General features: G+C 45.0%; 1 protein-coding gene across 6 annotated transcripts in view; it reads right to left on the bottom strand.

The window, feature by feature from the left end:
- AMPD2 (adenosine monophosphate deaminase 2) overlaps nucleotides 1–12,155 on the bottom strand; it is a 224,639-nt gene that overhangs the window by 149,673 nt on the left and 62,811 nt on the right. For all 6 annotated transcript variants that reach the window (XM_088456455.1, XM_088456454.1, XM_088456453.1 and 3 more), the window contains one exon: nucleotides 9,222–9,353. In XM_088456455.1, coding sequence (XP_088312581.1) covers nucleotides 9,222–9,353 — 132 coding nt within the window. The remainder of the gene's footprint in view (nucleotides 1–9,221; nucleotides 9,354–12,155) is intronic.

Raw genomic sequence — 12,155 nt, 5'->3', positions numbered from 1 at the left:
AAGGGTGCCCAAAACCCGGGCCGGGGTGCTGTCTTCTGACAGACTGGACATTCCTGACAATACTTTTTTACTGCTGCATGAATGCCGGGCCAGAAGAATCTTAACTGAATACGCTGGAGAGTTTTCTCCTCCCTCAAATGGCCACCCCACTGGTTGGTTAACACCAACTGCTCGTGTTTCAAGGGAACCAACAATTGGTCTACTCTCTCACCCTGCAAATAGGTTACAAGATATAACAAATCATTTTTCGATGCAAAGTATGGTACACCGCCTGCTGGTAAAGCCGTGATTACTCTACCATTTATTTCTACAACATTTTCAAATGCATTTATCAAGTTCCCATCATTCTGTTGATCCTGGCCAAAGTGCTTGCCAATGGGAACCCACTGTGTCTCGGTCTTACTCCCCTCCGGTTGCTCACTGGCCAAGGAGGGCGTTACAACCACCAAACTGTGGGAAAGAGCAGAGTTTGGCTCCTGGGACACCACTGATATGAACATTCTGCTGTCTTCATGCCACGTAACCACCTCTTGTAACAACGGAAAGTCCCGACCTAGGATCAATGGGTAGTGTGGTCTGGCAGCTACTGCGTCTATCAAATTCAGGGATCGCCCTTTGATCACTATTGGGAAGTGCACTCAGGGGCATTCTTCTACATCCCCATGTACACATATAATCTTTACCAGGGGTAGCACCTGATCAGCCCCAGGTGGAACCAGGTTGGTAGAGATGATGCTTAATTCGCTGCCAGTATCCACTAAAGGCCCAGACATCCCGGCCTTCCACTCGCACCATCAAATTAAAGATGGTTTGCGCCGGGGAAGTGCTTCCAGCAGCCATGCTGACCACTGGTCAAGTTGTTTTTCCAGCACTACAGTCCATCGGCTCGCCCTGCTTTGGGCAGTGCCAGAGCATATGACCAGGCCCGCCGCAGTCAAAACACACAGCTGGAGGTGGGTTGTTGGTTTTAACAACTGGGACCTGGGTTCTAGGCTTGGTAACTGTCTGGAATCCCTGTTTGGCTTTGTTTAACTTCCAAAAAGTCAGGTACCGTTCTATCACCACCGCTAACTCCTCAAAAGTTTGAGGATCAGCCTGTAGAGCCCACTGTTGCACCACACGATCTATTACCCGCACAGCGTGGTCCAAAGCCACTATCTCTACTATACACTGAGCAGAGTTCTTATCCAGTTGCAACCATGCCTTACTCAGCCTGGCTAATTTGGCCAGCTGGACCGTTGGAGCTTCAGACGGGTTTAGCGCCAATCCTGAAACTCCTGAGCTTTGCTAGGTCCAGTCTCTCCAACTCAGCTTAATATGGCCTTTTTCAAGTGCGTATAGGAGTTAGCCTCAGTTACATTTAAATCAACAAATGCTCTCTGAGGTTCCCCTGTGAGACAGGGAGCAAGACTGGCAGCCCACTCCTCCTCAGGCCATTTTAAACGTGAAGCAGATGCACAAAAGTGCACAGAAAAACTTCAATGTCATTGTGACCGGACGCCTTTCGCCTAGGCCGTCCCTGGTCACGGGTTAGCGCTTTTGGACTCCCACTCACCGTCAGTGACCGCCTGTCACTGACTTCGCCCACTGCGCCGTGGGCGTTTAACGATGCTGCCACCACCAAACTCTACCATCGGCGTTTGGAACCACTTATTAGGTACACTCAGGCTCCTGCCTCGGAACCTGGAACCGCTTCTGCTGCGTATGCGTTTGACTAACTGCAGACACACCTCCTGTTTGGTGTCGGCTGTTCCCACCTGATCCCTCGCAATGGACCAGGTCTGCACGGTAGCTTGGCAGAGGGCTTGAACTTGGAGACACGGAGCTCTTACCCAGAACAGCAGGAGAACGGAATAGCGTTTTGGCGCAATTCTGTTGGTCGCAAGATTGAGGCAATTGAAGTAAAGGCAAACGGTGTTTATTTGCTCAATGTCTTAAAGAAGATCCTCCCTTCCGTCTGAAGGGGAATATCACACAGAAATCAAACAGCAATTCTCCACAAAGGATTTTCAAAGATGTACCACATACAGGAATCTTATCAGCAGCTCTTCTCCTCAAGTTACAGGGTTGTACACACACAGGGCTCACAGGCCCTCTTTTTATGTCATTCTAACAAACATTACCACAGGGGGTAAGCCCGCCCTGTGGTTTCCAACCAATCATCATAAGTGCATGAGCTGTGCATGTGCTAGCCACATGCACATTTAACATTGTCCCTTATGACAAGGGGGAGTGGTGACTCCCCTGTGCCTGGGCTCAACCTCGGAGCTGGGCAACGCCCACGGCTCCGCTCCGTCTGGATACAGCCTGGGAAGATAAGGATCTCCCTCCAAAAACGGACTTCCAGGAATCTGCTAAGGGACCAAACTTGCTAGCCTTGCCTGAATCTGAGCTCCAGAGGTGGGCAAGCAGGGTCCCTGGGCACAGTTTCCTGACCATGGAAGGGAAGCGATTTGAAGCTCCCTAAATCCAATTAGCTGGCTGCATTAGCCAGCTCCCTATGCACCCCCTCATACCACTTCCAGGCATGAGGCTGCATAGGAGAACATTTTATTCCCCTAGGGAAGAGGCTGGGGGACCCAGCAGCCCACAGACAGCTCCGGATCCCCCTGGACCTCCACAGACCACAGGTAAGTGCACTTTTCCTTAAATTATACATTTAACATACATGCATTTCATATTATACATTTAATTTAACCATATGTACCTAGGGGTGTGCTTTTAACTGTGCCCAGCGCTCAGCGCTGGGCTTTACTAAATCAGCCCTGCAGTGCTGGGATACTGGGAGCTGAGCTCTCAGTCCCCAGTACCGGGCTCTTAGCTCTGCAGCCTGGGACCATGTCCTGGCTGCAGCAGCTGTACCTTTATTCAGCAGCGCTCAGCTGCTGCTCCCTTCTTGCTGCCCTGAGGCACCAGGAGCCAGTGCTCCTGACCCCCAGTGCACAGCTACCTCAGTCTCCCACTCGGTGCAGTGCACCGAGGGTTAAACTGCTAGGCTCCCTGCCTCCAGGGGTCAGCGCGCGCCGCATCCATCTGAGAGGCTGGATCGCTGGAGCACCAGGAGCCTCCGCTCCTGGTCTCCAGCTTGGAGCCGCAGAGCGTCTCCCTTGCCCCCGTCATTCCCCGATGTGGCACACCAGGGGTTAAGTCCCTGTGCCACCACAGCGGCTTGTGCCTTTGCAGTCCGGGACAAGCTTGTCCCGGCTGCAGAGGCGTCCTGCCGCTCTGGAGTGCTGGCGGGCTGGGAGCACTGCTCCCATCCCCAGCAGTCAGCGGCCAGTGTACAGTCGGAGCGCCGGGAGCGGAGCTCCCCGCCTCCGGCTGGAAGCGCTGAGCGGCTCCCTTGCTCTCCCCCCGGTGTGGCACTCCGGGGGTTAACGCTAAGCGCCACGGCCGCTGGAGCCAGTCTCCGGCAGCAGCGGCGCTAAGAGCCGGCCCCCAGCGGGCACACACTAGGCTGCCGTGGTCCCTTCCTGTACCGCGACAGCTACACAGATCTTCCCGGCGGTAGCGCCGGCAACATTAAACACATGGCGCCTAGCGCCGGCAATGCATTAAATACAGGGCGCCAAGCACCTATTTGGGTGTTTAAAAATGGCGCCGCAGCACTGGGGTTAACCCCTTCAGTGCCGCAGCCGCCATTATACACGTGGGGCCGGCCTCCGGCCACAGTCATCAAATGGAGTAAGATTCTGTAACACCTGTTGCTCCTGCCCACCTTTCCTCACTTCAGCTGCATGTAATAGCTGAATTTCAGTTTGTTGCCCAGCAGCCAAAGCTTGCTGCCCCACAGCCAATTCAGCAAATGGTTTCATCAATTCCTCCATATTACACTGCTTTATCCCTTTATGGACAAATTTTAGGAGGCTTTATAAATTCTCTTTTGCAAGCCAGATCCAGCAATCTATAACAGCTGGCTTTAAAACTGCACTACATTCCCTGGGTACTCAACCACATACATAGGAATTAAGCAGTTTTTAAATTGTACACAATTTGCATATACACAGACAAATTATCACTGTGAACAACTGCCGTTTTATGGCTGGCCTGCCACACTCACCCCCCCAGCTGCTAGTAAAGCGACTCACTCACCAAGCCAATGCGCAGTGGGTAGTGTCCTGCAAAGCGTCTCACTGCCGCTGTGGGTGGCTCCAGTCACTGTATCTGGGCTCTTGCTGCGTAGTTATTTCCAGCAAGTCCCTGTTCGGTTGCCAAATGTGACAAGAATCACATAGACCGGGTAAAATCCATCAGTAGCTTTATTGCTCACCATAAGCAGGTATACAGGATATGGCAGTTTCACAGGCAAGATGTTACACAAAGTCTTCCAAACAGCAATATTTCTTCAGTGGACTCGCAGGTCCAGGACGCCTAACACAAGTCACCCCCGGGCCTATAAGCTGGGCGACTATCTCACAGTCAGGCTCAGTTTCCCCAGGGTCTCTGCAGTTCTTAAACCAGCCTCACACAGGTGTCTGTAAACAGCTGCCTTTTAGATTCTGATCGAGGTAACACCTGAACTGGACATTACACATTCCTAATGCCTTTGCTCTGCCAAACCTGGGAGATCTGGATATTCCACATTTACCTCATGTGAAATTATGCTGAACCTGTCACTATATATATATATATATATATATATATATATGGTGTACACAGGGGTTGAAAAGTGAGCGACAAAAGTGCTTAGTACACACTATTTAAATATTTCAATAAGTATATGAAAAAACGTAATAATTCATATATAGTGTTTTTCAGTTGAATCAATCATTAAACTAAAAACTCTAAACACAAGCTCATATATAAGTGTAAGTATAGGTGCATAAAGTGCTAAATGAATAAATACATAAATAATTATATATGCTGGCCTTCAACCAATAATAAATAATTAAAACAAGTGAATAAATAAGTGCTAAAAAATTGCTTAGTAATTAGATAGTAAACCCCAGGACAGTGCCTAAACTAAAGTAAGGGGTAATGCATAATTGATAAAAAATATATATAAATTTAATTCACAAACATGACACCTAAAGTAATAAAAAACATATGCAAAGTACATATTAGGCCTATCATAAAGATGTATAACAAAGGTAATAATGGTTCTAGAAATAAAACATGGAGGAGAGAACTGCAATATGCTTATCTTAAGTAAGAAAGATTGAGGAGTTCATGGAGATAAAATATAGTCAGCTTTTCAGCGCGTTTCGTCAACCTATGACTTCATCATAGTAGAAGCAGCAACACAGCATATGTATTTGGAATAATATACACACTCACATCACACTGCATGACACCCTTGTCATGCACATTGTTATTTACTGTTGTAACTTGTAACCTGTAATACATCTTTCCTCAATTCACTTGTATATTAAAAAAAATATTTTTTCAAAGTCAACCTCTGCTTATACGCAATTAGCAATTACAAAGCTGGTGGAATATATAACGTGCATTCGGGTTGGGTACGGAAATCCGGTGCTCGGGTTCCCAGCGGTCAGAATCCCGGTGCTAGCATCCGACAGGGTTAGGACACCGACACCTGTCGGTCAGTATCCTAACCCTACCCTTCTCCCTACTCCTAACCCTCCCCATTAGTGCCTATCCCCAACCCTCCCCCTAGCGCCTACTCCCTAATCCTACCTCCAAACCAAAATACTTAACGTAGGGATGCTGGCGGTCGGGATGCCGGCACCGGGTTTCTAACAGGTGTCTGGATTCCAGGGCCGGCATTCTAAGCGCCGTAGTCCATGTGGTCGGTATTATGATGACATCCCATGCATTCTACATTTATACTACCAGTACCTCTGAAAGTAAAATTAAATATAAGAAACTGAATTTTGATGTATGGGTGCCGAGATCGAGGGTAGTGGTGGGGGGGCCCCAGAGATATCAGTGTACTGGGCCTCAAAATTTCTGTTGCCGGCCCTGCTTACCTTGGGCCGGCAACCGGGTCGCTCCTCCTCTGTTACATCATATTCCCAGTGACAGTAAACACTCTGGCACTGTACAAGAGCCTCAGCTCTCCGCTCTTCCATGCTAATGCACTATCTTTCCGAATATCACTAGAAAGATTATGCTGCTGCGGAGAAGGGACCCGCTTGTCGGCAAAAGGTAAATGCAGGGCTTGGGTGCGAAGGGGCCACTCAGAGGAGGGACTTCTGTGCATCGGGCGTTATTATGCCCCTCTCTCAGATTCAGACACATAGCAGCTTTACTACGCATGGTGGTGTGGTATGTCTAAACTACACTTACATCTTGTTGAATGCATCCTAACCGGATAATGCAAATAGGGCCCATTGCAAACTTTGGACAGACATGAACACTGAATGTTGCCTTGCGGCCATGTTCTGTCCAGCGTTCACTCTGAATGTTTCTCTAGTTTACTGTTGGCACATTCTTCATAGAGTTCAATTAACTATATTTGCAATTTTCAGAAAGCTGCGTTCACTAAACCACAGCTCACAGTAAACAAATCACAGAGCCGAGATAGTTCCAGTGTGTACAAGCCTCACCATAGGCACTCCATTAATTTCTGCTTCCATTTCAGCTACACAAGGAATCAAAAAACATTATTCTTTTTTTATTATATATTTTTATTATGGATTGCATTATGTCACATAACTTCAAAATAATGTGGGACAACAAATGGTATGCATTCGGCATCCCGGCGGTCTGGATGCCGACGCTTACATTACCGGCACCAGAATACCGATGCTGGTCAGAATCCTGGCGCTGGCATCCCGACTGCTGGGATGCCGAATTTAAATAACGGGGTGAGGGGGAGGGTTAGGTTTAGAGGTTAGACACTAGAGGGAGGGTTAGGGTGTGGGGAGGGGGAGGTTAGGTTTAGGCACTAGGGGGTGGGGGTTAGGTTCAGGCACCAAGGAGGGAGGGTTAGGGTAGGGAGAGGGGGAGAGTTAGCATACTGACCACCAAGTGTCGGTAGGTTAACCCTGTCGGATCCAGGGATTCTGACAGTATTACATACCGATTCCCAACTAATATGCTATTAATTCTTATTATATGCCATAAAAGTAACCAAAATCCATTTAACAGTTTGGAAATATATTTTTTCTGCTAGAGGGAGCTATTATTATTTTAGCTGGTAAAAGTAGTAAAAGATTTAAGATTAGCCAAATAATTTGGCAAGCAGTGAATGTATCCTGACAACGTCGGCACTTCCTGTTATCCATTCCAAGCAGAAACTCAGAGGGACTGCTAATGTGCTGCAAACAAGTTTTAGCCTAACCTGATAAAACAGGCCAACATCACTTCTACCTGCAGATACTGGTTAACCACCACATCTGACTGGAACTATCAATATACACTATCCATTTAATCCATTATTGGAGTATACTTAATTTTGCCTTATATATATTGTATTTTATTTTCTAAAGTATAAATCTAGTTGCTTCTGTATGACAATTTAGGTTTCCATGGACTCCTGTTCCACCCATTCCTGCCTGTGAACCGCAGGATCACACATTTGCAGCAAGACCCTCCATAACTCTTGAAAGACAGCAGTGTGTATTCTAACTTCGTTCTACATTTACAAATCCCACCAGACTGTGGCATGGAAAGCGCTCTGTGTACCTTGGTTACAGATCACTGTAGATAATTCTATCCTATGGGTGTCATTTTCTAAACCACAGATTATCACAGCTTCATAGTTTGGGGAAGTTCGTAAACTAGTGCTTTATTAACTGCTGGTACTGCATAGATTTCCTGTATAGTCACAATAATCCAGTCATGTTGTCATATAGATGGATTTACCAATAGTGATATATCAAGTTCTAATTACAATCCTACAATAAAAAAAATTAATAATAAACTTTTTTCTGTTTGAATACATGGCAAGATTCAAACATTGGTCCTGATTAAACATTTGCAATAATAGTGTTTTGTGTTTTCTCATTTGGCCTCATCACCATTGCATTTTAACTTAAAACACTTAAGGGGGGTATCCACTTAGCGAATAACCAAGCGATTGCACGATAACGACGTCATTATCGTGCAATCGTTTGCAAATCGCACATGCATCGTGCATGTTTTGGTCGGAAGCGACCAGCGATGCGCGTGCCCGCTGGTCGTTTCCGACATCCAACATCACCGGTACATGCTGGTCAACCCGATGATCTCGTCAGGTTCAGCATGTTGTGCGGGGATGAGGGATGTGCCTGGACTGAACGAGTGAACGTTCAGTCTAGGCACATCACTATATATACAAACAAGACTGCAATGTCGTAACCATGCTCAAGTTTGTATATCTATAGTGGATACCCGCCTTTAAGCCCGTATTCAATTTGGAAGCAAAAACTCCGTGCTGGACTTTTAACTCCACATCGGAGCTTTTCCTGGGATAAAGTAACGGGCACGTGCCCGCTTTATCCCCGTATTCAATTTAAAATCAGCGAAAACGGGACCCGCGAATTGGGATCTACGAAAAAAAATGGGAATTTTCGGGTAATAATTGTAGGACCCTCCCCTAAAGATGTCCAGACATGGGGGATCACTATGGGTACCCCCGTTTTTGCCTGCAAATGAAAGTCGGATTTTTAAATAGCTGAGGCAGGTGTTTTTTCCCGACATCGAAGAAGTGATGCAGAAGAGCACTTGAGTCATTTTTTTCGTTTTTTTTAAGTGTTCCCATCAAATTTGGGGTACATGAAAATGGGTACTAGCAAATTTTTAAGTCCTTAAAGTCATTTTATAAAAATTCTGCAATAATGCACCTGCCGCTAATAGCCTATCCTAGAAAACACCTGCTGCATACTTGCAGAACACCCATGAACCTATTTCCCTATTTTTAAACCCTGTTTTCACTTTTTTTTTTTACTCCAAATTTTTTATTAATTTTTTGGGGGTGTTCCTATTTTTTTTTTTACTTTTTTTTGACACAGTTTATTTTTAAATGACAGTCCCAGGGGTGCAGGCTATTTTTTTTAAGCCTGCACCCCTAAACCCCAATTCTGCACTTTTTTTCGCCATTTAAAACATGGTGAAAAGTTATCCCTGTTTTTTTCAAACACTTTTTTTTATCTGCGAAAAGTCTTTGAAATTGAATACGGGAATAATTGAAACATGCGAAAATGACGTCATCGGTGATAATTTATCACCGATTCCGACTTTTTGCATCCAAATTGAATACCCACCATAGACTATAATCACCTATAGCTAATAGTAGGTCCATTTTACATTTGCACTGATATAGCATTAGGATTTACCTTGATAATGTGGGCAAAGTATTTTCCAGACACCTTGTTATCTGTCTTGATGAAGATTTCTCTCAGGGTGGACTCGCCAATTGGATTGTATTTGGCGTTAAATTTGTCAAAGCGATGGAAGGTATTTCTGTCCTGTATTTTAGATAAAACAGATGTATTTTAGCATATTTACTACGTGCTTATTAAGACAGTCAATTTTATATTGGTTATTAAAGAAATTTATGTCAATAAAATGTGTTTCCATATTTTTCCTGTTTATTTACCAAATATGTGTAATATTCTCTACCTTAGAATATGGTTTAGGTGCTAGATATGACCGCTATGTTCCCTTGTTTATGTGTGATGCTATCTGCTGACATGGGCACATATAACATTTCATGAAATAGTCCAGCCTTAAATACTGCTACATTACATTCACATGAGAAGTGTGACTGGGTGACACAGCAAATTTTGATTTTAGATGAACATACTTTACCATTTCTCTAGATAGATCCTACATATCTTTATATTGCCATTAATCCAGAAGAAAATAAGCTTTTAAAAAAACAAAAGCATATGCATTTGTAAACTGCCTCTAAATCTGGCAAACAAGATTCAAGATAATGAACCCTATCTATCCAAGGAATCCATGGCATCATTATATAGTCTGTAAAAATCAAAAGTAGAGTAAGACCATCTCATAAACTCATACAAGTTATATAAGGCTTATTTTAAAGCTTTACTAAACTTAACAAACAGCTTATAAAATAAAAACACTGTCCTTACGCCACTACACAAAATAAAATTATAATTATATGTAACTTAACTTTATGTATCACTTTGCGCAAGTGCACTATGTGCAAATGATTTCTAACTGTAATAGGTGTTGAACTATTTATTAACTATTGGCAGATGTGTCTTTTGAAATATTCTTTCATAAACGATGTCTGGTGTAAAAGAAAACTCAGCGCACTGGCTCACATGTAGGCAGGGACAGGGGTGGATTGGGATGGAAAACAAGCCCGGGAAACTTCTGGATGCAGCCCAAATTGAGGCGGGATCTGACAAGGGGGTGGGGTCTGTTGAGGGGGGTGGAAACCCCCTCACAGGGCCTGATTCTGAGTTGGAAGCAGTTGCAAACTTCTTTGCGTCTTTTACTGCAGTTGTGTAGTGACTTTATTCTAGTGCCGCTACAAAGCGCTTCCCTGGTGTACATCCGTGTATCCAAAAGTGCCAGGACTGAGATGCCCATTTGCAGTGTCTACAGATGCTCTGTACACAATCACTTTAAGCAACATGCCCGTGTCACTCCAATAACACGCCCGTGTCACTTTAATAACACAGTGTTTCATCTACGTCTGACCAGCTAACCCTATGTAACCCAGGAATACACTTCCTTGTGCATGTATCTGAATCTGTGCTGCAACTCTGTATGAACACCATCAGGATGTATGCTCGTTGCAACTCAGACACATGCGCAGACGAAAAACATTGCACATGAAAAAAACACACACAAATTGTCCCTCACAGGATAACACACACACATTGTCCCTCACATTGACCCACACAGGGGCCCCCACAGTAATAAAACAAATACATTGGCCATTGCTGTGCATTCTCGCCACTCACTGACCATATAGGAGTTTCTGTAATAACAATGCTCTATGCATAGTCGTTGTTATACGCATCAGCTCAAGGGAATGGATCGTGCTGCACCATGCATCAACCCTGAGCACCATGCTCTGGAGACCACCGTTAACATCCTCATTACAAAGAGATAAAGACAGATAACAGGCAGCTTTTTTCCTCTCAATTTGTTGAAGTACATACAATAATCCACAAATAAGAAACAGTTCCAGATGTGTCCACATACATCTATGCTCCATGCGCTACAAGTCGAGCCACACATAACGCGGGATGTCCGTGTGACTTGGTAGCGCCGAGCGACTTTTGGGCGACTCTTTACCTTCACATGTGTCTTCTTTACACAGTGATGCGACTAGATACTACAAGCAGCTTCTGCTGATTAAAATGATATTTGCAGCATGCCTATATTCTGTGTGCGTCTGCATCTGCATGCTAAACTCTACATTAGTGTTACAGCCGCTGACACTGTAACGTAGCGTTTTGCATGCAGATACACTCGCACTCGCTCACAGAACATAGGCATGCTGCATATAATTTAAATCAGCAGAAGCAGCTTGTGCTATCTATTCACATCACTGTGTAAAAAAGCCGCATTTGAAGGTAAAAGTTGCACAAAAGATGCTCAGCACTACTGAGTCACGCCACGGCATGGCGCGACTACAAGGGCTGTTTAACTCGCAAGGAGGCTAGATGTAAGACGACCTACCTGTGCTCGCATCTATACTCATCAGCAATACATCCTCACACCTCAGCGACTGGCATTAAATGGGTATGACACTGACAGATGACAGTTTATCTATTCTGAAAATAAGTAAGGGTTGTCCAATGTAAGCGGCTGTATGCACTAAATAAAGTCTCCTCTATAAATGCATGTACCACCACAGAGTACCCTAAAATCTCCAATACATACATATATGCAACAGAAATACAATACTGTCAATAAATGCAAGTACCCCCACAGATAGAGTGCCCTAAAAACTCCAATACATATATTCAACTGAAACACAATACTGGCAGAGACACAGAAAGGAGAAAAAGAAAGAGGGAAGAGACAGACAGAGGATGTGAGAGGACAGTAGGAAGAGAGACACAGAGGGAAGAGACTAACAGAAGAAGGAGAGACAGACAGAAGAAAGGGACAGTCAGTCAGAAGAAAGCTACAGAGAGAGGGAAGAGAGAGCCATGCCCAGTCATATCACTTAGTGCTGGAAATGGGGTAGTGGAACTGCCAGCTGAGGTGGGCACAGGTCCCCTGCAGTGCCCCCACCTGGTGCATACAGTACAATAATAAAAGTATTGCAGGGGTTG

The sequence above is a fragment of the Taudactylus pleione genome, unplaced genomic scaffold, assembly GCF_031769625.1.
Source record: "Taudactylus pleione unplaced genomic scaffold, aTauple2 ptg000706l, whole genome shotgun sequence".
Lineage (NCBI taxonomy): Eukaryota > Metazoa > Chordata > Amphibia > Anura > Myobatrachidae > Taudactylus > Taudactylus pleione.
Note: the sequence above shows the minus strand (reverse complement) of the source record. Positions and strands in the feature narration are given on the sequence as shown.